This window comes from Gavia stellata, chromosome 11, assembly GCF_030936135.1.
Source record: "Gavia stellata isolate bGavSte3 chromosome 11, bGavSte3.hap2, whole genome shotgun sequence".
Lineage (NCBI taxonomy): Eukaryota > Metazoa > Chordata > Aves > Gaviiformes > Gaviidae > Gavia > Gavia stellata.
The window spans coordinates 1090609-1115617 of NC_082604.1; the positions used below are offsets into that span (position 1 = coordinate 1090609).

Consider the following 25009-nt stretch of genomic DNA (forward strand, 5'->3'; position numbering starts at 1 on the left):
TTTGGGGATTTTTAATCATTTTAACGGTATTAGTAGCGTGCACCGGGAGGGAAGTGGATGAGGCGTGGGGAGATGCTCACAACTGCCGCACAGCAGGCAGGGCACTGCTTTTCTAGGGAAACGTGCTTTGCTTCTGTGCTTTGTGATTTCTGCCTAGGTGCTTGTTAGACCTTAAAAATCTGAATATATGCTAGCTGGGGACTAGTGATAAATATTTTTAGGAATGTGTCATCAGCGAGATGTGAGGCCAAGCCCCGTTGAGTTCACTTTTCCTGTTAACACCTGTGAGGAAGAACTTTGACATCTGCAGTTTCTGTTTGACGTGACTTTGGTCTCTCCTAGCTGGTGACCAAAGCTAGTAGAAGTCCTCAGGAGCTCCTTGTTTAGTCCGGAGTTGGGTGGCCTGCCTGCCTTGCCTTCAGGAACCTGTTGGCTTCGGCTGGAGGGGAGGCTGCCGAAGCCTCTCTGCCGCGGGGCCGCTCCGTGCGCTGCCTCGGCTGTCACCGCTCGCGTCTTTTTTCCTTTTGAGTAACTGCAGTGTCTGTCCCTTCCAGTAGCTCTTTATTCAGAACGGGATGAATGTGTTCACGGAGCATGAATTTTAAGAGCTGTTGTCAAATAAATAGCCTCGTGAGGAGTATAACTGATTCTGGGCAACTTCAGTTGCTTGTAAGCTTCTGAATGGCAGTAAGAAAATCTTACCATATGGTTAAGTTATAAGGGATGCAGCATCAAGGGGATATAGATGATACCGAGCTATGGTTTCTCTTCAGTTTAGCAGGTGGAGGTGTAACCTGGGCAACTGTCTCTGCTGATTTTGGCTGCTGTGGTGGTTTAAAATTTGCCACCTAAAAGTTTTTCTCCTTGGCTGTGTAGCCACATGAACTGGGAGGTTCGGTGAAAGGATATGTACTTTTGTGTGGTCTCGGTCTGCGAGAGAAACTTTCTGCTAATTTGTCCCCTAAAACTGGTAGGTGGGCCGCTGGGCTGCGTACGCACGCTTTTAAGGTTGAGAGCATCCTTCTCGCGCTTTCTCATGGCGTGTGCCATCAGCCGGGAGGCTGGAGGCGTCTCTGCGGTGGTCTCGAGCTGTGCTGCTCACGCAGGGCTCTGCAGCACTCGTAAGGGCTCTGAGGGACTGCGAAGCCAAACAAGCCTTGTGGCAGGCGTAGTTGAGCAGGAGGCATCTCCTTTCCTGTGATAAGTTCATCCCTACAGGGGTTCTGCAAGTATAAAAAGAAAAAAAAAAAAACCAACCTGAAATGTTGAAACCCACTGGTCTGCAAGCCAGGAAGATGTGTGACCCATCTCTCTTTGTGCAAGGATTAAAAGCTAAAACCTCCCGCTAATTTTTAACGACGTGTAAGGCTGGCTCCATTTAGCTCCACAGAGCGAGCTGCCTACCTACTCAAAGCGTAGAGGGGCAAAGGAATGTTTTCGTGATCTGCCTCTCTCCTTTTTAGACAAAACACGTTTATTACGAAACAATAATCTAACACTCCGTTGAATTTTTTGTAGTGTGGTGGCCATGTGAAGGCCGCCCCAGCGTCAGTATCCACATACTTTTGATTGTTCGGACATAGCCTGGTATTTGGGAAATGCAACCAAAAGCACCGAGGAGCCCGTCGGTTTCCGCGTGCGTTTCTGCTGAGCGCCTTGCGTGTCGTTACCAAATACTTCACGCCAGCAGTGAGCGTGGGGCAGCGGCTTTGGGGGGCGCGTTGCGTCCTGAACACGCGTGCCTCGCGTTCACGGAGACCCCGCTGCGATCCCCCTGCGAATACTGCCGCCGCTCCCGTGGCGCGGGAGAGCTGGGGAGAGGCATGCAGGTTTTTTTTCCCCATGTCAAATTAAACATTTGCTCTGCAACAACTGCCACCAAACCATGAAAGTAAGGATCGTGACGTAGGAGTCAGCCTACTCAATCTAGTGCAGACTTCTGTAATTGAGATTTTTGCCCACTGACTTAATCTCGGTACAGCGCAGGTTTGCTAATAAGGTGAAGAACTGTTTTCTGCGGCGGAAATCGGCGTTACGAAGGCTCTGAGCTGCCGGCACGGGTTGGAGTAGTTGCGGTTTTGCATGAGTCATCATTTTGGGGGATGAAGAAAGTTTCTGTTATCTCGGGGCGCGGTCCAACGGTGTAGCAAAGTCAATGGGACGGCTAGGTGCCGGTGAGAGGCAGAGTCCTGCCTTACCCTCCGCTGCCTGCTCGAGGTGGCTTTTCTTGTGCTGTCAGCAGCATGCATGCTGCTTGTGGTGACGTGGTTTAGGGAGCTAAATCGGCAGAAAAATTAACCGGAAATTAAAATGACAGTGTGTAAGGAGGGCGGAGGGCACTGATTTGAGTATCCTATTTCCTAACCGTGTTTTAGAATAGCTTTTTTTTTTTTGCCACTTATTTTTCTTCCCAGCAGCTGGATTTTTGGCCGGAGTTTCATCAACTTTATTATTGGTTTTGATAGCGGGATGAAGAGCATTAAATAAGGACTTTGTGTGTGATTGTGCTTCAGTGGGTAGTATTTTCATACGGGATGTCAGTAAAAAACTGTCTTTCAGGCTGTAATCCTCTATTTTCTTCCAGGTTTCTTTAGACTCTGCTCACTGTTGAAAGATGGGAGAGATAGAAGGAACATACAGAGTCCTGCAGACTCCCGGCTCTCGTTTGGGTGTCCAGAAGACCACGGGAGTGAGTACCTTGGAGCCGGGACAGAACCTCTCTACTGCAATGGCATCATCGCCTGCCAAAACGCACGAGCGGGACCTGCCGATCAAAATAAAGATGTTGGACAACACGGTGGAAGTACTTGACATTGAGGTAAGAGAGGTTTAAACCTGATTTCAAGTGCACTTAGCCTCCGATAACGTAAAGCTCACAGGATGGGCTACTGTACAGAGCTGGGATGTTTTGAGGCATTATCTGAATAAAGATTCCTGTAAGGATTTTACCTACTTACAAGTAGTTACATGAGTAGCACATCTTGTTTTTTAAAATCTTTTTAAGTATTGCAGATGTTTTGTCTTTTTAACAGGCTTTAAATACAAGCACATACTGTAACAAGAAGCTTTAACTGTTATTTGCTTTGGGGGAACACCAACTATCTTCTGCCAAACTGTTCTTGCTTCCTGAGCCAGATGCAGCTTTGTCGATTTGGCAGTTGGAAGAGCAGAAGGGCTTTTTTTTTAGTTATTACTTTTTATTATTTTAATTATTATTTTAATGGTTTGTATCCTCTTCAAGTAAACTTGCTCCTATTTGAAAGTTTTTGCTTGTTGTCACACTTTGGGAGGGAGGCGCCGGTGGGGTAGCAATGTTTCTGAAAATTTGTATTTAAAAGTACGCTTTCTTAGCAGTTGGGGAAATCTGCCTTAAGAAATACAGACTGCGCTCAAATTGAGGTGGCTGTGTGGAAAATTCTTGTTTCATTCTCAGCATTAACCTCAGACTTTAATTTTAGCTTGCCTGAAGATCTGTTGTTAGAAAACAGCTCTGTTCGAGTGACGATACTCAGCTATCGGATATTCTACATTAGTATCAAATTGACTTTACAATTAGCACTCGTAGCCTTAGTTTGTTGCATAGACTTCAAGAGGTTTTTCCAAATAGAGTGAAAAAGATGTCTGTTGAGCTCTAAAGAAATAGTGGCTTTTGGGGATGCCTTCTACGGATCGCTGTCCAGCTATTCAACTCTCACACATGAAATCTGATTTTTTTTTTTTTGTTAAGTTTGAGGCTGTGCCTGTATCCTCCCATCTGAGGACACAACAGACCCATCCATCCCTCATTTACTGCAGAGAACACAAAAACCTCTTTTTCTCTTTTTTTTTTAAAAATTATTATAGAATATTTAAAAAAAAAAAATTTGCTGACTTTGGCTCTTTTGAAGTGTGATTTCCACCCCTCCCCACGTTGATAGACATTAGTGCTTTTGTGTTTTGATTCTGAAAAATAAAATAAAAAGAAAAACAAACAACCCTTCCAACCCTGTAATTTTAAAAATCAGTGCAAGTCTACCATAAGCTGTTAAAATAAAGAAAGAATTTATAACTCCTAGTTCCTTCTTTATTACATGAAGTCGATGACTAGAAATCCACTGTATATTGGCATAGATGCTTTCCTTCTCTTCCTCGTCATATTTGTACCAACTCTGTCTGCTCTTCTCATGCAAATCTTCCACTTCCCTTAGTAACCTTACCCTCTTCATCTTACTTTATAACTCGTGTCTGGCTCTTCCTGACACGGTCAAAGCCTGCTTTATTGTCTTTGACCTACTGCTGAAGGGAAATCCTTTGACCGTGCTCACCTCTCGGACGACCTCAGAGTCCTTTCGCAGCTTCAGACTCACTGATGCTCGGTGGCCCTGCGGTCCCGTCCTGGAGCTCAGCGCCAGCTTCTCTGCTGTTCTCGAACCTCAGAGCATCCTCACTTGGTTCCCCTCGGTTCTCGTCTGTGCTTGGTACGGTTCACTACTTTCATAATACTTTGTTTTTTGAAACTGTCTTGACCTGGTTCTCCTTCGCCTGCTGGAACAGTCTTGAGTATATATCCTTCCAGTTATCTTCATTGTTCTCTGGCTTCCATTGCAGGTCCAGTTCAGCTCCATCCTTAACCCCTTGTCTTATCCTACAGCACTTCACAGAATCACTAAGGTTGGAAAAGACGTGTAAGATCATCAAGTCCAACCATCAACTAACACCACCATGCCCACTAAACCATGTCCCACAATGCCTCCTCCACGTGTTCCTTGAACACCTAACCTACTAATGAAGTAACACTTCGTTGCTACTAGTCTTTCCACCGAGCACAGATTCAGCTGTGGCTCAGTTCTTTACAATGTCTCAACTCTTGACTGTCTCAATCAGCCTTTGCCTGATGAAACTTTGTTTTGATATTTATCTGTCAACATCAAGCTTCACATGTGAAAAACATAAATTCCTCATTTGCTGTTTTTTTGACCACTGTGAGTCAATACTGGAGTCTCGCCTGTCTGACCGATAACATAGTTTCTATTCACCTCAGGTCCCTTCATTTCCTTTAGCGGGCCATCTCCTGCAGCCGTGCCGTACGATCTCCAGGATGGTACTGTTTAACTGAACGGCTAAAACTCACCCCATCAGGACCACCTCATTTCACACCTCTGTTTTTGTGATCACCTCCTCGTTGGCTTTAGCCTCTCCAGCCTTGCTGCGGACGTACCCGTTTCGCATGTTGCAGTAAGAGTCAACCCGCTCAGTCGTCGTTCCTGGTGGCTGCTGCTGCCTGACCATTTTTTGCATCGCTCCGCTGGCTCCCCTTCTTTGTAGCTTCAACTGTAGGTTGCTTATCTCTGCTTTCAGTTTCCTTCAGGGCCCTAGCTGTAGTCTCCTGCACGAAGGTACTTGGCTCTGTCCCCTACCTGGGCCACAATTCAGTACCTTTGTTGTTGTTTTTTTTTTTCCCATCAAGACGAGAGGTTTCCCACAACTAGGAACTATCTTGGTTTTCTCTTTTCACCTAGAAAGCTCTCTCTGGTTATGACGTCCACAGAAACACCTGAATTTGGGCAACTAGCGTGCTGAGGCCATAGTTACTATTATACTATTCTTTACGAGGTCAGTAGGAACTGAGCAACTTAGAAACTTTTGCCTGATGTTGTAAGCAGCGAGGAGAAGGGGTCATCCGTTGTTTGTGTGTGGAGCGTTGAGCACAAAACGGTCCGTAATCAGCAACGGTCGCATTAGAATCCTACTAATAGACTGCCTACATCTCCTTTCATTTTTGTCTAAATGAGGTAGCAAATGATAGCGAACAGGGAGGAGGTGTTAAATTGTAACCCTCTGCCTCCTAATTTGTTTGGTGGGCTGGTGGCATAGCAGGAACTGCTGTTCGTGATGGAAAATTGAAATTTTTCACTTGGGGATTGAGTGCAAGAATGAGGAAAAGTCAGGCATGTTTGCTGAATGGGTGGTGTGGGCTAGCACAGATAGGTTTTTAAAAAGCAATGAGAGAAATTAATGTTTAAGCAGCTGTCCCAGAGGGATTGAGGCTCTGATTGCAGTGCTGCTTGCCCGTTCCTCTTTGCTTTTGCGATTTTTTTTTTTTTCCACTGGGTGTGGAAATGAGGCGGGGTGTTGTCTTCATTACCTGCTTCACGGGGTTTGTGTTTGTTCATTCCGGTCAGCATTGCTTTTTCAGTGTAGTGGGACACCGAGTCCTTTCTCGTGGGTGCTGTTGGCACTGCCTTCTAATGGAGATAAGGCTTATGGCAAAAGGCGGCGTTTTTTTCCCCTCTTCAAATCGTTTTCCCTTCTGTCTTTAAGAACTATGGCAAATAATTTTTTTACGGAGAACGGTGGTGTGTGGATGGAAGGGACTGACTAGGCACAGTGGTCAGCGTCTGGAGGGGGGGCCTCGTCTTTGCAGCACGCAGGGACGCTGACGCAGGAGCTCTGTTTACTGCCTCGCTTGTGAAGCTGCCTAAAACGAGCCCCATCAGCAATTTTAACTCTACGGGATAAACAGAGTAGCCGCAATAACAATTTAATCCATGCAGCTTTTCCTTGTTCTCCCCTCCTTTCTCTAAGATGTATTTAAAAAGTTTGCTTATCTCCTGGCAGATGTTGGTGGATACTCCCGTTTGGTAGCTCTTCCCCATCGCTTGGGTTTTTTAACTCGGCAAAGAGCAAGAAAGAGACTGATGAAGTGGCATAACAGATGGGACGAGAACAAAAAAGGAAAGGGTGGTCTTTCCTTCATGTTATTGTATCCGGAACGGCACGTTAAAAGTTCAGTATAGCTCCAATCCGCTGCCTTTTGTCTAAAATCCACTGTCTCTGTCTGCTCTCACCATCTATACTGTAAGGTTTTCTTTCTAACTATGATTTTTGTTAATCAGGAAGAGGGAGCTATTCTTTAAATCACGCTGGGGCAGAGCTCCTCTCCAGGGAATCTTTTGAATGTTAGGGGATGGAGAAATGCTCAAATGTTTTCTAGAGTTTAAAGGACTGAAAATTGCGTATTTAGAGTTTCTCCTTTCCCTCCCAAAACAGAAAAGAGAATGAAACACATCCACCCAAAGCTAGGCTGGAATATTAATTATTTTAATGAGTTGTGGGGTTTTTCCCCTTTTTACAGCCAGCTTGTTTAGTCAGTTCAAGTCTTGCATGTGCTGTATCATGGGCTACCTGTCCTCTTCCCTCCGAGCTAAGTCTGTCCAAATGGGTGGTTTTGCAGACGACTAGATGAATGATTGGAAAATTCAATTTAATTCAGACTGTGGGCACACTTCAAAGTAATTGGGGTTTTACAGCAGAAATTCTGCCAGCTTTCCCAATTTTCTTAAGAGATTAAACTTGGAGGCTTTTGATCAGCATAGGAACATGGCAGACTCTTAAGTAGAAGAGCCCGGGCTGGGTTTAATTTGCCAAAATGACCACTTGGTGAAATTATACTTGTCTGGTGCTGGTTATGGAAGACAATAAAATGTGCTGCAACAGAGGACAACTTAGGCTATAGGAATTTAGGGTATAGGAAGTTGTGATTTATACTTGCCGAAAGCTTTTGCGTTGAATTGTTGTAGCGTTGGAAGAGGAACGTATCACAGCGATAGACCTACGGGCTGTCGAAGACATGGAGTAGTACAGTGTGTGTGCCTGGCTTAGAGGAAACGAGGGGTCTTTTCGCATGGCATAGTTGGAAGGAGAGTGGTACTGATGGTAGGTGGGAGTCTGGTGCGGTGCTAAAATACCAGTAGGTGAAATAACAGGTTTAGTCAACAAGAAGGTGGTCGAACTTGGAAAACAAAGTTTAGATTATTATGTTTCAAGTTTACCAAACTCTGTTTGGGGAGGACTTGGCACCTCTTGAATTGCGTGTACTTCCTCTTCTCCTTCTGCTTGAACGTAAAATAAAATTTGGGACTGAGAAATACTTACGCGTTAGGTTATAGTTGAATTTTTCTGTGTTTTCACCTACTGGAGAATGAATTTTGTAGAATTGTAATAGCCATTGTAAAAATCATAGCACAGTTCTTAGCGCTCAGCAAAACCAGGTGGGTCTGCCTGCCAGCTCTACTCGATGGAAAACTGAAACTAGAATTTTTTTCTTTCGTGCTATTTGTTGGGTTGCTTTGAGCACACAAGTCTATTTCTTTTTTATAAAATATAATGAAGTAACTTGCTTCTCAATAAAACACAAGTCTTGGTGTTATGCATATGTTAATAATATGAGTTAGCTTTATGTTGGTTTGAATTTGCCTTAGATTTCAACTAACTTGTGTTGGGATTTCAGTTTTGTCCTGCAGTCTTACCGTGCTCTGAAGTTAAGTATCGTTTAGAGCTTTCTCTGTGGCTCAGGCTAGCGCAAGTGTTCTTGTGCCTCGGAGCGTGAAGTGGGGCCTTAGGAAAATGCTTTTTCATTTTGTCGGGATTTTTCCTATTTTCTCTATTTCTACCAGCCCTGTTGTTTCCTTGTACCTGACTCAATTTCTTGAAGGTGGTTGTATCTTTTCTCATTTTCTTACCACGCACGTGAAAGGCGGGGCGTGTTCGCATCCCTGCAGCGCTGTGCGATGCGTCCCTCTCCTTCCGACGCTGCCTGGGAGGGAAACGCTCGACTCCGCTGCCGTTGATGAGAACAGGCTAGTCAAAGAAGGTGACACTTTTTTCCCCCTGTATTTTCTTACTCGGGATTGTCCTCTCACTGCTCATCTCTAATCTGGAGTTTACTGATGTACCCTGTGAAACTTGATATTATATTACTACAAAATTTAAGTGGCTTATCCTATACTAAGTTGAAAACAGCTGCTTGGTGATTACTCTCCGATAGTGATACTGTCTTTGCTAGCCACCTCTATGACTCTTCCTTGATTTATTTAAATTTACAAATTGCATTATTAAAAGTGCAAAATTACTTTCTATCCGTCCATTTAGAATAGAATAGAATAACTGTATTTAGTTATTCCGGTTTCTGTGTAGTTTGCAGGCATCCGTAATTGAAAAGGTGGCATGAAAACAGCACCTCTTCACATGCTCGTTGCTTCCGACCAGCCCTTGGAGCCCACGGCCGTGACTCACTGCAGTCAAAGGCCCTGAAATCAGGAGCTGGGCTGGGACCGCCGGAGGTTTTTGGGGCGGCGGAGGAAGCAATCTGACAGCTTGTACGTGCCTCGTGACTTCCTGCAGTTTGGAGAGAGTCTTTTCAGCTCGTGCGTACGGAAAAATGCTGCTTATCATAACTTCTTACGGTAGCGTTAGTACCCCTAAGAACTTCGTTGGGGCTGAAGCAGAGATTATGCAGCGTAAAATGCTGTTCGTGAGCAGTTTTAAGTAAGAAATACGAGTTCGTTATAAATGGAGTGCGTGTCGTGGGCGCGGAAAAACATTTACTCTGAAATGATTTTTCCAAGAGGCCGTCCTTACCGCGGGCCATGGTGAACCCTGAACGCGTGGCCAGCGTTCCGGCACCGCGGCTTCTCCGGCAGGACGGGGCAGCCTGCCTCCGGCTCTCCGGCAGAGCCGGCCTCCGACCCGAGCTGCCCTCCTGCCTCTCCCTTGCGCTCCCTTCGCCTGCTTAGACCTTCCTTTCATAAAGGCTTTTTTCCCTTCTGTGCTGTAAAAGTATTAACAGCTTAAATATGTGGGAAGTGGGAGGACAGGCTGCTTCTGAATCCTATTAAGCGCTGTGCTGAAGGAATCGAGATGCTGTGTTAGTCAGCTCAGTGTTTTTCTTCCCTGGCCGGGAAGAAATAGTCAAAATTCCAGAAAGAATCATAGCCAGATGTTTGTCATTGCTCTGCTTTGACTCTCCTAAATATGGCAAATAAGCTGCCTTAGGACTTATTTTTGTCTGACCTCAGAAGAGAAAGTTAGTAATTCACTATTTAAAATTTGAAGTTGTTATAGGGTTTAAAAAGAAAGTAATTGAAGCTTTGCAATTTGTGTACTGTTTGATTTTACTATATATTTTTTTTAAACCTGTTATTTTGCGTTTGGGAGCTTGACTTTTTTGATGCTATGTAGGAATGTGGTATTGGGTGGGGAAAGGTAAAACCGCAGCCATTTTATTGACAGACATTTAAGGGGGTGGTTTTTGGTTGGTTTTTTTAAGGGAAGATGTGAACTTTTATTGTATTATAAAACCAATTTACTACTTTACAGTTCTCTTGACATTAGGTGTCCCATTACGTAAAAAGAAAATTGAGTTGCACTGCATATTGTAACTTAAAACACAGAAACCGTTTAGCAAAATGGTGAGCAAGTGTTACTACAGTCCTTGAAATAGGAATGTAATAGATTGAATTCATAACTGCTTGTATGGCTGTGATGCACTACAGTGAGTATGCTTCACCACATGAAGTGCATAGGTGAAAAACTTCTCTTGTGTGGGTTCAGAAGAGCGAGGAACAGTGTGAGAGCCGTGTTGACTTACTTATCATTGAGTTGGTGTAAAGCTCAAGTCTTTTTAAGCTCTCTTTAATTTATTAAAGCATACTGAGAACTTTCTGCGTGTAATTGTTCCGTCTGGATGAGATCTGATAAAGGAAACCAATGCATAACTTAATGGTCTTGGCATACGTGCAGTAGTGCAATTCTTGTATTTAATTCCTTTCAGGTGCCTTCTGAAGTAACTGATACACAACCTTGTAAAGAAAGAGCTGTTACCTGTTAGCTTCCTTACTAATTCCAGTAATGTGTCGTCCTCACTAATAAAGAAAGGATATACTGTTAGTTTCTTAAACGCTTCTGCAGAATGCAGGTGTTCATTTCTTTTTTCATTATCTAGTGAAAATCGGCTGAAATCAGTGTTACACCATTCTATCAAAATAACGGTAAGAAATGCTGTATTCAAAAAAAAAAGTTGTTCTCTGGAAGCCTCATCTGGGTGTGGGTGACATTCAAAGTCGCTTCCACAGGCAGATAATTCCGTAGAATATATAGAGCCTGAAAAGGGAAAAAAACCAAACCCCAAGAAACAACCCGCAGTCAGCTAAAGACAGCCACAGAAATGCAGTACGCTAAGAAGCAGTTCTGAGAAATTTTGGGTTAGTGCCTACCGAAAAAAGGGACTTGATGCTGAGCAAGGACGGCGTCTCCTGGTACCCGGCTGTGTTCAGAGAAGCAAAGCCTTGTGAACGTGCATTTAAATAAACAGGGTTGCAAAAGCATACCTGTGTGTCATCTGTTTCTCCTTGCAACAAAACACAGTGCTGGCGAGGGCAACGTTGCCTGCTTGTGTAAGAGGGAGACCATATAAATTGAATATTTAAAAAAAACCCCTGTGCTGTGGTGACGATACCTAGTGTCAAAGATTTACTTTTTAAGACTCTGTTGGAGGGGGAGAAGACTCCTCTCTCTGACAGCAGTCACTTATTAATAAAAATAAGAATTTGAAAAGAAAAGGGGGGAAAAAAGAGAGTATTGAGCTGCCAAGTAGTCTATATCGTGAGTTCAGGGACACTCCTGGAAGTCTCTGAACAGCTTCTGCACGCGCTGCTGCCCTGACCTGAGCTGCGTGGTCAAACCCCACAGGTACGAAATGCGGAGGGGAAACAAAAATCGGGCTCTCTAAATTGGACTGTATTGCTCTTTAGTAATCTCTTTACGCTTGTAGTAAATTTGCGATGCCTTTTTGACACGTTTGTAGCACCGTGCTTGGGTTTTGCGCAGCTGCGTGTATTTTGGAGCGCTCTCGTGATGGTGAAAGCGGGTTTGAAAACATCACTTACGAAGTCGTTTCTCCCCTGCCTCACGGCAGAGGAACGGGACATGAAGTATTTTAACTGTTAATGCCTCCTCACTGCTCAGGCAAGAGAAATGATGGGAGCTGAGTTGCAGGCTCGCTTTCCCAGCAGCGAGATCCGGGCTAACGTGTTTGACGTCTCTGCTACCCAAGCTGCTGCTCTTCTCCTCCGGCCGCCCCTGGCAGAAGGCTTGGGCACAGCACTTGGTGGAGCCTGAGCACAAAACGGGAGTGGTAAAATACCCATATTAATTTCAAAAAAGAACAAGGACTTTATAGAGACTCTGTGCTAGACCTGTCCAACACGTACTTCAACTGCAGTCATGAAGGACGAGCATCATCGTGTCCCTCAGCCCTCTTCTCGGGCAGCTAGCCTGAAGCCGGAGGTGTAGGAAAGGCTCCTGCTGGGAAGCGGGAAGTTAACAAAGCTTCGGCCTTATCTAATCTGGCCTGTAGGTATTTATTAACCTATCGCCATGGTATCGAAGCTCTGCTCAAAGTACAGCGCGGAGTCATGTTAGGACAGCTGGTACAATTTCAGTTTTGCACAAAGTGAAAGAGAGTTTTGGCCTTTTCTGTAAAGATACCTAATTTGTGTAACAGATCTTTGACGATCGTCTTATTTCCTTAATGTTTCAAACTTTTCCCTTTGGGCGGGCTTCCTCAAGCGATGTGCCAACCTGGAGTACCGTAACACCTTGTGGGGAAAGCCCGGATCAAATCTGGTTGACGTGAGCATGATGACGGTTTTGAGGCAAAAGCATAATTAACGGAGAAAGCATAGCAAATCCTCTTTTATCACAGAATCACAGACTCATTAAGGTTGGAAAAGACCTGTAAGATCATCAAGTCCAACCACCAACCCAACCCCACCATGCCCACTAAACCATGTCCCGCAGTGCCACATCCACACATTCCTTGAACACCTCCAGCGATGGTGACTCCACCACCTCCCTGGGCAGCTTATTCCAGTGTCTCACCACTCCCTCAGTAAAGAAATCTTTCCTAATATCCAGCCTGAACCTCCCCTGGGGCAACTTGAGGCCATTCCCTCTTGTCCTACCACTCTTCACTTGGGAGAAGAGACCAACACCCACCTCTCTGCAACCCCCTTTCAGGTAGTTGTAGAGAGCCATGAGGTCTCCCCTGAGCCTCCTCTTCTCCAGACTCAACAACCCCAAAGTTGAACAAAAGGGAAGTAAAGTAACATCTGTGTTTAAAACGACTTAAAACGGTAGAGTTTTATTTAGATACATATACACGTGTATGAAACGATGCTGTGCAAGTTCCTAGAGTACCTACAGTCTAAATGCGTGAAGCGGCCGGGCACGGTAGAGGGAGCGGGTGTGGGAAGGTGCAGCGGTTTGCACAAGTGTGGAGGGTCTCGTAGCAAAGTTTGGGGGAGGAAAAATTGAGATGATCAGTCTCCTGACTTCTAGTTTTGTAGCTTTATTATACTGTTTTACAGCTTGTATGAACACAGTAGGTGCTTAGACGTTCTGTTGTGAACCTTAATTTCTTGAAGTGGAAAAAGGCTTTTTTTGAGAATGGCTGTTAATGACGTACTGTCCATTTTGACAGCAGGCCGTTTTTATAAGTAGGCACTTGTATCTGTCCGTGGTTATTTCAGCCACCAAGTTGTATAAAGGCTTGAAATAGTGCAGATATTTAATGCAGCATGCTGACGAGGCTGAGCCCTTTCAAGTGCGCGCTCAGTGTTTGGGGAAGGCTGTCGGTACGGCGTTGCTCTGGCCCTTTGCAGATTATTTGAAATAGTACGTGTTGTAAAAACCGTCCCAGCATCACCGTTAGCGCAATTTTCCGGCATTTCGACTGCCGTGATTTTCTCCTCTGCGTGGGATCAGCCAGCCCAAAGCAGCTGATTTCCGTGATACTGTCTCTGCTGTCATCTGAATGTTTAATTATTAGCAAGCATCAACTCTGGTGCCAAATTGTCAGCAGTGTCCTGCGAAACTCTTTCCAGTGATGTGGTTGGGGGTTTTAATTTGGGTGACTTACCTCTTCCCCAGGTAGTCTACAGCAGTGTATGGAGCAGAGGGATTGAGGTGCATGTTTGTAATTTTTCGCTCCAGGTAATGAAAGCGACTGAGAATTTCTGCTTGGCGCCCAATAATTTTTACGTGGATCTTCCCTGTGCTGTTTGTACGTGGTGCTTGGGGACCACGTGTTGGTTGAATGCTTAACCACGCTGCCGTTTTGTTTTTCTCTGAGCACGGTGTGTTTTATTTCAAGTGAGCCAGGTACTTCAGCACGAGAGCATTTTTGGAACTTGGGACCATTTTTTGTCTCTACATGCTGTGCGTTTCCCAATCTCGTTCACATAATTCCCTCCCTCTTGGGGATCTTTTCCCATGTCAACAAATTACTGTTTCCCTACTTTCAGGCATCCAGCTAGTCTAGCCGCTCTGGAAAAGCATGTTTGTTGGGTAGAGCTGGTTCGTTTGGCAATGAAGTGCTTTAACGCTGCTTGAACCTTTAAATGAGCACAGGTTTTAAAGCTAACCTTAATTAAATGAGCCAGAGGCTTACATTTCTAGAATAATTTGTCTGGCTGTGGATTCTGTTCTAAAAAAAAACAACACAACACAAACCACAACAAAACCAACCACTGAAATCTTAGGACAAAAAAATCTTGGGGGGGAGTCTTAGAATTTTTTTTAAAGCAAAAAATTATGCCCACTACTTAAAATAGCTCAGAAATGTGTATTTGGTTTTGCAGCTTCCATATTTGAGTAAATTGGATTTCAATGCCATGTAGAAACACCGTGACCCACAATATTTAAAAAAAAGTACATTTTCAAGGTGAAAACGTACGCTGTCTGAATTTGTGAAGAAGTTACGAAATCGTTTTCAGGGTGGCGGTGTATTCCCAAAGTTCCGTCTGTGACCGTGAAATAAGAAGCGCCGCGCAGCTGCGGCTCGGGGTGGTTGTGGATGTTCGTGTTGCTCTGACGGCGGTGCTTCCCAGCGTCCGGGGGCTGCCCTGCCGGCACGGTGACGGGGCAGGCTGCGGGCGTGGGAAACGAAGTCTGGTGACGGGTTCGGCTTCCTCGGGGTGAGCCGGGAGGAGCCGGGGTTCTCCCAGCACCGCGTCGAAAGGCTGCCGCTGCAAATGGGAGACCTCCGGCGCGCTGGCAGCTGGACCGTGCTCCCTTGGGTGGGGAAAAAAAAGTCTTTTAAAAACCAAAAAAGTTCATAGCAGTGACTTGGGTAGAAAACTGGAAGAAGTTTCACAAACCTTACGCCAGTGCTGGGTTGACTCCTGTAACTCTTGGCCCAATTCTGGAAGAAAATCAGGGTTATTGTCTTCGGTCAGTGGCAGGTGGGGACCGCAGGGGTGTGAAGCAGCGGGCAGGACCTTGTACGTGAGAGGTAAATCCCTTGACATCGCAGGCTGTGCGTCCCACGCTCCGTGGGTTGTTAAATGCACCGCAAACCCTTTTTGGTGGTAGTAAAATAACCCATAGTTGGGACCTGTCAGTATATAAGAGTGAATAAAACAAATACATGGATTTAAAATAGAATTTTCTTCACAAAGTATTGAAAGAAAAATTGAAATGATTGGAGCTGAAAGTTATTGTTAAATGTTCAGATAATCAAAATGAAATGGTGTTTAAGCAGTATTTGGCTGAGCACGTGGAACCAGAGTTTGGTACATCTCTTGTTACCAGGTACCCATTTTTGTGGGGAGACAGGGACCGTTTTCTTTTGAGTTACTCGTGCCAATCAAAATTGAAGAAACTAATAAAGTACTGAAAAAGGAGGCAGTCATTTTTTACTTTTCCAGTCTACCGATTAAAAACTAGATACGGAGCCATAAGGTCGTCTTGTTTTAGCCGTGAAAACGAAAAGTTAATGAATGATATTCCTTGCCATCTTATATTATTTCCTTCTTTCTAATAAATGTGGTTGAAGCCTACACCCTGTATTCACAAATGCAGTTTTTGTTTATACGTGGCATTAGTGATAGTTATTAACAGGGAGTTTTGAAGGCGTTTTTCATGTATCACACTGCATTTGGACAGAGATCTAACAGATTACAAAAGGGCTGTAGATAAACAGAGCTATAAACTCACCAAAATGTTTGTATAGTTCTGGTTAAGAAAGGAAATAACAAGTTTAGTGTAACTACTATGTTTAGTTGCCGATTGTAATTTTTTTTTTTAATTTGCCAAAAGATGAAAAATAGCTTTTTCATTAGGAAGACCGCTAAAGTGCACCAAAAAGAAAAAACCACCCCAAAATCCGTGAACGGTGAAGGGGTCTTTATTTAACTTGGTTCAGTTTACTTTTCATGCCTGCGCTTCTCTTTGGCCGCTGGCGGGGCGCTCCGTGTTGGCCCCTTGGCAGTGATAATGTCAAATATAAACTTCTTCCTCTCCTGCAGACGCACTGTTTACTGGAGGGTTTGGTCTCCCGACAGTTACAGATTTCTGTAACGCAAAATCCAAGGTCAGCTGGTGGTTTTTGAAGTCGGGGGCCAGGGGCTTCTCAGGCTCTGGCTGGGCAAGAGTTTCCATTCTATACCTCTGCTTTATAACTCTCCGTTTTTTCCAGACTCTCGGCTTTTGGACTGATTTTTTATTTTTTTTTTTTAATTTTATTTTTCCCCCTTCCAGCTTAACTGCTGCCAAAAGTGGATTTCATTTTTGGAAAGTTTGAGCAAGGGCAGTTTGTCCATTTTGGAATAGGAGAATACTACTCATTATGAAAATAGTGGGGTTTTTTGTTCTTTAAGTTAAAATACGTAGAAGCAGAAAGTTAAGATGTTCTGGAAGACATGTTTGGGAGTTACTGAGGAAGAACTGGTTTCGATAATACTGAACTATGGTCTACTGAAAATCATAGGCTGTGCGTTCCTAGTTTGTTTTTCTCTCCTCCTAAGCTAAAGCATTATGGCAGAGGGAGGATCTGCCATGTAGGTAGTGATATTTGAGAAAATAGGAAATAACAGTTGGGATGATAAAACTAAAATAACTGTCGTTCCGACTTTTTTTTATTATTTACATTTTACTCCTCTGGCCTAGAAACTGCTAACATTGAATATGTTTGCTTTTCTGACTGAGTAAAAAACACAGGTCCCTCCTTCAGTCAAGAAACTTCAGCTTAAAATGTTTGTTCCCGCTCATTTCTATTCCTGCCTGGTCTGAAGGCGTTAACTCCTCCTGCCCGCGGGCCCGGGATTGCCGGGCAGGTGCTTTGCCAGCGCCCGGCCCTCCGCGGCATCGCCGCCTGCCAGGGTACTCTGCACGCCCAGCTCCGAGAGATCTTTTCAAGCTGGATCTGAATACACAAATCGATTGGAAAGAATCTGTTCTACTGAAGAGTCTTCTGGTGATGTCTTGGTAAAATAGCCTGTAGAATCACAGAGTGGTTTAGGTTGGAAAAGACCTTTAAGACCATCAAGTCCAACCGTAAACCTAACAATGCCAAGTCCACCACTAAACCATGTCCCCAAGCACCTCATCCACCCGGCTTTTACATACCTCCAGGGATGGTGACTCAACCACTTCCCTGGGCAGCCTGTTCCAATGCTTGACAACCCTTTCGGTGAAGAAGTTTTTCTTAATATCCAGCCTAAACCTCCCCTGGTGCAACTTGAGGCCATTCCCTCTTGTCCTGTTGGTTGTCACTTGGGAGAAGAGACCAACACCCACCTCACCACAACCCCCTTTCAGGTAGTTGTAGAGAGCGATAAGGTCTCCCCTCAGCCTCCTCTTCTCCAGACTGAACAACCCCAGCTCCCTCAGCCGCTCCTCATCAGACTTGTGCTCCAGACCCCTCACCAGCTCCGTCGCCCTTCTCTGGACACGCTCCAGCACCTCAATGGCCTTCTTGGAGTGAGGGGCCCAAAACTGAACACAGCATTCGAGGTGCGGCCTCACCAGCGCCGAGTACAGGGGGACGATCACCTCCCTGCTCCTGATGGCCACACCATTTCTGATACAGGCCAGGATGCCATTGGCCTTCTTGGCCACCTGGGCACACTGCTGGCTCATCTTCAGCCGGCTGTCGACCAACACCCCCAGGTCCTTTTCCGCAGGGCAGCTTTCCAGCCACTCGTCCCCAAGTCTGTAGCGGTTCATGGGGTTGTTGTGACCCAAGTGTAGAACCCGGCACTTGGCCTTGTTGAACCTCATACAATTGGCCTCGGCCCATCGATCCAGCCTGTCCAGATCCCTCTGCAGAGCCTTCTGACCCTCGAGCAGATCAACACTCCCGCCCAACTTGGTGTCATCTGCAAACTTGCTGAGGGAGCACTCAATCCCCTCATCCAGATCATCGATAAAGATATTAAATAGAACTGGCCCCAATACTGAGCTCTGGGGAACACCACTTGTGAGCGGCCGTCATCTGGATGTAACTCCAGTTAAATCTGTCAACTGTAGTACAGTTAGAGCTGGGTCACTGGGGAAAAGCTTTTGTTAGCTGCCTATTTAATTTTTTTTTTACCCTGGTTTTTTTTTTTTCTTTCTTTTTTATGTGGAATAATTCAGTAATTCAGTAATATCAGTAGTCGTCTTGGCAGCATATAAAGAGTAATTGAGAAGTTTGGAATGGAAAGTATGCCATGTTGTGAATCTGTATTGAAAATGGGACCTTTCTGAAATGCATTTGTGCAGCTTCTTGCCCTGACGTCAAAGTTACAGTAATTAAGTAATTACTTAAAAGATTTTGCTTTGTGCTGCTTTTATGCAGAGTAAAGAACAACATGGAGCTACCCGCTCTATAACTTTCATTTTTGTCAACTTCAAAATGTTCAAGAAGCTCTTTGGAAAGGATGGTTATAAATGTAAGAAACGATTTGAGGAACTAAATAGCTTTAAGAGTAGTTTTCCCACAGCATTTGAGACATAATAATGAAAGATTGTGTTTTGTCTCAAGCTTTTGTAACCCATTTTTAGTTAAAAACAAAATAAAATGAAATTAATACGGTTCTTTTAAAATGTGGCGTTGTTGCTTTGTACTTTAAAGGAAGTACTGTGAAATTATCTTCAGCGTAGAATGAGGTTTTTCTTAACTTGTTATTGTAAACGACACCCAAAATTACAGTTGATAGCCCAGTCAAAATAATTTTACGCTCTTAACAGTTGGTTGGCACCTTTATAATTCCATCAGTTGCAAAGTGCTCCCAGCTCCGACCGTCTTGATTTCTTCATCTCCCGTTTCTCTGGAAGGGAGCGCTGTCTGGGCAGCGGAAGGAGGGAGGTGCCAGCGGTATGTATGCCACACGGACGCCCTTTTGGGGAGAAATGAAGCCATCAGGCACAGAGCTTGATGGAGCCACAGAGACGTAACTCAGTTTGACCGCCGTGCAGGGGAGAGACCTGCGTATTACGATCCGATCGGGATAATTTTAATGCCTGTGTATAACTAGCTATGGACAGAACACAGTTTCCGTAAACAGCACAGCACACAGTTGGACTGTAAAACTTGTCTAACTGTTACCAGACGTCTTTCACAAGTTAATCCGAGTTTATTGATTCTAACAGAAGGTGGTTGGCACCAGAATTACTGCTTATTTCACAAATGAGAAACGGGAGGCTTGGAGTCACAGGGTATCTCCTGCTCAATGGCTTCTAGAGGTTAATAGATCTATCCGTGAAAAGGCAGGCTGGCGTGTCCCGTCTTCTGCAGGTGGAAGTATATGAGGTCGGTCAGGGTATCGCAGCATCCCCAGAACTACCGCTGGCTAAAAAGCATTCGTTTCTCAAATCCATGGTGCCTGTGAACGGTAAGGCATACAATAATAATAAACGCGTGTGTATCTGTACCTTAAAAAAAGTCCTACCATATTTAAGGATGTTTTCTTCTGTTACTATTTTAAGATCTATTCACAAGCACAAAGCAAGAAATGCATTTCATTTGGAAGTTGAAGATTTAATTTTCAAAATGCGTTTCTCCGGGAGCCCGTGGGTCCTGTGGCAAGCGGTCTGCGACATGCCTGAGAAACGTGCTTGTAGACAGAAGAGCAAGAATGTTATTTACTGAAGTTGTGGTTTGCCATTACCTGTATCATTCCTTATTTCACTGTCATCATTTAAAAACCGAACCCCATACCCACAGAGTCTTCTGCAAGCACAGATTTTGGCTAAAAAAATTCAACTGTGTTCTTACAAAGAAAATGCCATTTTAAGCATCGCAAAACTTGTCCAGAAAAAGAGGAGAGCTCTCCTTCTCACCATAGTGTGTCATCTCCCAACCCGGCATCTCTGTAGCCACTGAAGTGACGACGAACTGGATCATTTCTCCTCATTTGCAGTTTTATTTGGGGGTTTCAGCATCGGTGGCCTGATCCACCATGATACAAAGAAACTTTCTGAATGAACGATGTTTGTGCCAGGTGAATTTGCCTGAACTATGCTTCACACCCGTGGTTGCCCTTACAGGTAACCGTGACTCGTAAGAGCATGAAGGAGAAGGACGAGCCGGTCTCTTACCGTTCTCTGTCCTGTTTCTGTACTTTCCTCCTGGGTTATAGTGTTGGATTCAGTCAGCTCTGTTCACAGCAGTGCGATTACCCAAACTATTTCAGATTTGCAGAGCTGTCATACTTTTTCTCACTGAACTTGGTCTTTTTTTTGTTTGAAGTCGTACAGAGGTATTTAGCTAAATTGCACAGTTCTAAAAACATCGACAGTTAATCTCTTTTTCCTGTAAGAAGCAATTATTCTTGAATTTTTATGCATTTCAGTAATGTGAAACAATTTCCCCAACTTTCACCGTCTTGTTTACTTTTTTTAAACCCTCTTTATTTTAACCTAAGTGGCCCATTCTTCCTGTTAGATATTCTCATGTGCACGTTTTATTAAATTATTCTAATTCTGTTACTGATTTATCATAATGCCTAATACTTTAAAAAGTATGAGAAGTTTATTTTAAAAGTATTAAAACACCCTTCTGAGTTTAAAGAGTCAATTATAGAACTGTGTGCCTGCTTTGATGGGAAAGTTGTAGAGTCATCCGGCACTCTGGCTTTTCCAAATAAACAAGACCTCGGTGGCATGAATGCCTGAGGTGCGTTCTGCCGGATAAACTGGCCGACCGGAGGGATGCCAGACCCTGTCGCCACAGTTGCAGGGTTAGTTCTGTGGTTCAAGGTAGAAGGTGGAGGACCTGGGGGTGTTGGTTGACAGCCGGCTGAAGATGAGCCAGCAGTGTGCCCAGGTGGCCAAGAAGGCCAACACCATCCTGGCCTGTATCAGAAATGGTGTGGCCAGCAGGAGCAGGGAGGTGATCGTGCCCCTGTACTCGGCGCTGGTGAGGCCACACCTCGAATGCTGTGTTCAGTTTTGGGCCCCTCACTCCAAGAAGGCCATTGAGGTGCTGGAGTGTGTCCAGAGAAGGGTGACGGAGCTGGTGAGGGGTCTGGAGCACAAGTCTGATGAGGAGCGGCTGAGGGAGCTGGGGGTGTTCAGTCTGGAGAAGAGGAGGCTGAGGGGAGACCTCATCGCTCTCTACAACTACCCGAAAGGGGGTTGCAGAGAGGTGGGTGTTGGTCTCTTCTCTCAAGTGACGAGTGACAGGACAAGAGGGAATGGCCTCAAGTTGCACCAGGGGAGGTTTAGACTGGATATTAGGAACAATTTCTTTCCTGAGAGAGTGGTGAAGCATTGGAAGAGGCTGCCCAGGGAGGTGGTAGAGTCACCATCACTGGAGGTGTTCAAGGAACGTGTAGACGTGGCATTGCGGGACATGGTTTAATGGGCATGGTGGGGTTGGGTTGATGGTTGGACTTGATGGTCTTACAGGTCTTTTCCAACCTTAATGCATCTGTGATTCTATGGATATCGGTGGCCTTGCTACCTCCTTCTGCAGCCTACACTCCTCTGCCTGCTGTGTTTTGTGTGTTGCTGGAACAGGTACAGGGGATGCGAAAGCCCTTTGAATTCTTTTTGTGGACTGATGTGCGGGTTCATAAATGCTATTTTTCTTGTGGTGGCTGCCACAATCATGCAATAATAGATGCTGAGAGCAAGCTCATGTTTTAATAAGCAGACCCAAGCGTAGTTATTTTGGGTGTGCTGTGAAAGTTTCCTGTTTTCTCCTGTATTACCATAGCTGCTTTCTGCCGATGTTAGTTTTGTGGCTTCACACCTAACGGGACTGCGAAAACGGCTAGCGAGTGGGTTTGAGGGAGGGCTTCATCGCAGATGACTTTACATAGAAGGCGTAGTGCGAGTGGAGGGTGTTTGGGCTTCCACTATAGCCTTCCTGTTTGTTTCTTAATTAACAGAATAAATACCATCACCTTGGGTTTTCTTGAAGACTGTTGTATGAAAAAAGAGGGTTTTTCAGAGCTGTTCCTTTGTAGAAGGCGAGTTCCAGCTCTGTCAGCACAGGCCTTGCATGTGCCGCGACGAGTAGCCTCCGCTCAGTCGGCGTGATCCCCGGCAGCGGGCAGCCTGGCCCCGGGAAGTCCTGCTCACACAGCTCTTGCTTTCCTGCGGGGCCATCCGGGGCTTCCTAAGTCAGGCGTAAATTCTGCTTGGGCGCAAATCACCCTGCGCCAGCCTTCCTCCAGCTGTCTTGGACTCGCCTGGAGCATCTGCCTACGTTTTCAAGTCTCGCCGGTGTGAAAGTTGCACGTGGCCGCGTGGTCCCTGGTGTTGGTACGAGCGAAGGGTTGTGCGTGCGAGTAGGGTTTTGGCAGCCCCTGCTTCAGTCCGCTGCAGCTGGGGGAGAGCCACACCGTCCAGCTACACAAACAAATGGTGCTGGTTTACTGAAGGAGCTGCAAATAGTTTGCGGCTGATCTAGTCTGGTCTCGTAGCTGACCCTGCTTTGAGCAGGAGGTTGGATGTAGATGACCTCCAGCAGCCCCATCCAGCTTGAGTTCCTCTGGTTCTGTGAAGCTTGTTTGTATGGAGCTGTGCCTGTATATTGTATGTTTGCCTCTTACAGTGACAAAAATAATGTGAAAAATCTTTGAGATATTTTTCTACAGTTTCTAAAGACGCTATAATTTTTTTCTAATTGCTGTAAACTTCTTCATCTCACTGTATTATTTTACTTTTTTTACTTCCTCAGTCAAAATACTACGGCCAGACATTATTGACAGAAGTTTACAAGCATCTGAATTTGATTGAATCGGATTACTTTGGGATTGAGTTCCAGAACATCCAGTCATACTGGGTATGTACAGTCTCCTGACGAATTCGGTGTAATAAAAAGGTTGGGTGAATGCAGTCAAAATCTGCTGGAGTCTCCTATAGGATTATCTCTTGATTCTTGTAAATCTGCTTCGCTCGCCAGAACAACGACAGCTAATAAAGCCGAGGGGAGGAATCAGATTCTACTTCTTGTTACATCTCAAAAAATGTATAAAGCAGTTAAATAGTTGCTGATGTTCCCACTTTCAGGAACACAGATAAAATCCTCCTTCCCTCTGAAAGAGGGAACATCAACTCAAAGTGTTGTCTACGAAGCGCTTACAAAATCATATTGCAACGTGTAATTTTGGTAGTGTTCATATTTATCTTCAGTTAATTCAGTCGTCAATTAATTTCCCTGAAGAGTCATTATGAACCTCTTTCTAATAAACAGAAACCTCGGCAGACATATAGACCTGGAAGCTTTTTAAATCATTGATCTAGATAAATGCTGGCACTCTGTAAGCCTCCTGGTCGCTTATCCTGTCCCTTGCAGGATATCCTGTACCTTGCAGAGGACAATGTGGCTTCTGAACTAGAAAATGTTCCCAAAACTGCATCGTCATTATTTTTTTCCTAGTACTTTTTCTAGTTTTAGGACTCACGTGCAGAAAGTACGACTGAGAACACAGAGAATGCTAATAGCACTAATACACGCTGCTCTTGAGCCAAGGAAATACAGTAGAGCTTGTTTAGTTTCCGTTTCTTCTGCAAGGCGTCCAAAGTGTTTCTGTATCTAATAATGTTGTTAAAATCCTCATCGCTCTCTCAGACACAGAAGTAACTAGTAAGGACCAAACATAAATGTCTTGTTACAATTTTTTTGTGTGGAGGGGTATAAAAAAACCAAAACCAGGTTGAGCATCCAGAATACTTTGCATTAGTTTTATGGATGCTCCTTTTCCTAGAACAACAATAGTCTGTCTTTTAAAATGTGCTTGTCAAAAGAGAAAAATTCGTGGGAAATTAATATCGAGTAAGAATCCTCAAGTAGGACAGATGGACAAAGCATGGGAGGGAAAAAAAGTTAGACCTTGTCACGTTCTCCAGACGTTCCGTGATTCTGCAGCCTGGCTCCTGTCTAACGGTCGTGTGTTTGGCGTGATTTCTCTCTTCTCAGCAGTGGTGGTGTGCTTTTGCTGACTTGACTCTTCTTCTGTCCAGATGAACTTTAAGCACGGATCAGAGTTTTTTCTATCGCTACATGATAAATGTCAATTCAAATAGATAAGTACATGGTTTTTTTAAAGCAAAGGAATTGCTGCATTACTGCAGTGAGGAAGAAATGCATACTCGTAAATCACTGCTTTATTTGAATTTACTTTTGATGTTTTCATATTGTATGCAAATACGAATGTCAGTTTGTAATTTTTTTTTTTCTTTAATTTCAGATTTGGCTGGAGCCTATGAAACCTGTTATTAAACAAGTACGGAGTAAGTAGTTTTAAAAAAGGAAGTTTTCCTTAATTTGCATCTGCTTTATGTGGGTTGCTTTCACAATTACTACTTGATTTACTGGTTATGCTTCCCTGAAAATTGTACTGGGTAGGGGTGATAGTTGTTCCTGTTCGGGCATGCGAACCCAACGTTTTTAATATGTAGTATGTGGTGGGTGGAATGGAGACTTACTGATTCTTTTTCTGTGATAAGTATCTAGCTAGATGGGGTCAGCTGGCGTTACGCTTAAGTGAAACATGACATTTGCAGTTTGTGAGTTTTTCTAAGTTGTGTTGTCTTACGATGGAAAGAAAAAGGAATATTTTGGCTTACTGCACCCTTTGCACGGGAGGAGGTAGCATCTGCAGTCACGAGATCCTGTCTGAGAGTTGCCGCACCTTTCAGACGGGCTGCAAAAAGCTGCGTTCGGGGCTTTCTGACACGCAGGGAATTTTCAGCGGGATGGGTGTTCCCATCTCATTCTCAAAAAGTCTCTCCAATGTGCTCAGGAGCAGCTTCGCTAAGAGAGCAGAGGTAGGGATCTCCCACCTGCTGGGTGGCTGCAGCTGCAGAGTCCTCTGCGCTTCGGTTGTGAAATTTGTTTCTGCTCTTTGGCCAGGAGGATGTTGCAGTAGCGATGCTATCTTTGCTTTACGCTACTCTAAAAAGTAATATGAGA

The 25009-nt window shown here is 44.6% G+C and overlaps 1 protein-coding gene across 2 annotated transcripts in view; it reads left to right on the forward strand.

Annotated features, from left to right (window-relative positions):
* Window positions 1-2614: 2614 nt before the first annotated feature.
* The window catches only part of FARP2 (FERM, ARH/RhoGEF and pleckstrin domain protein 2), an 82139-nt gene continuing 59744 nt past the window's right edge, over window positions 2615-25009 (forward strand). For both annotated transcript variants that reach the window (XM_059822493.1, XM_059822494.1), the window contains exons 1-3: window positions 2615-2818; window positions 22772-22876; window positions 24285-24327. In XM_059822493.1, coding sequence (XP_059678476.1) covers window positions 2615-2818; window positions 22772-22876; window positions 24285-24327 — 352 coding nt within the window. The remainder of the gene's footprint in view (window positions 2819-22771; window positions 22877-24284; window positions 24328-25009) is intronic.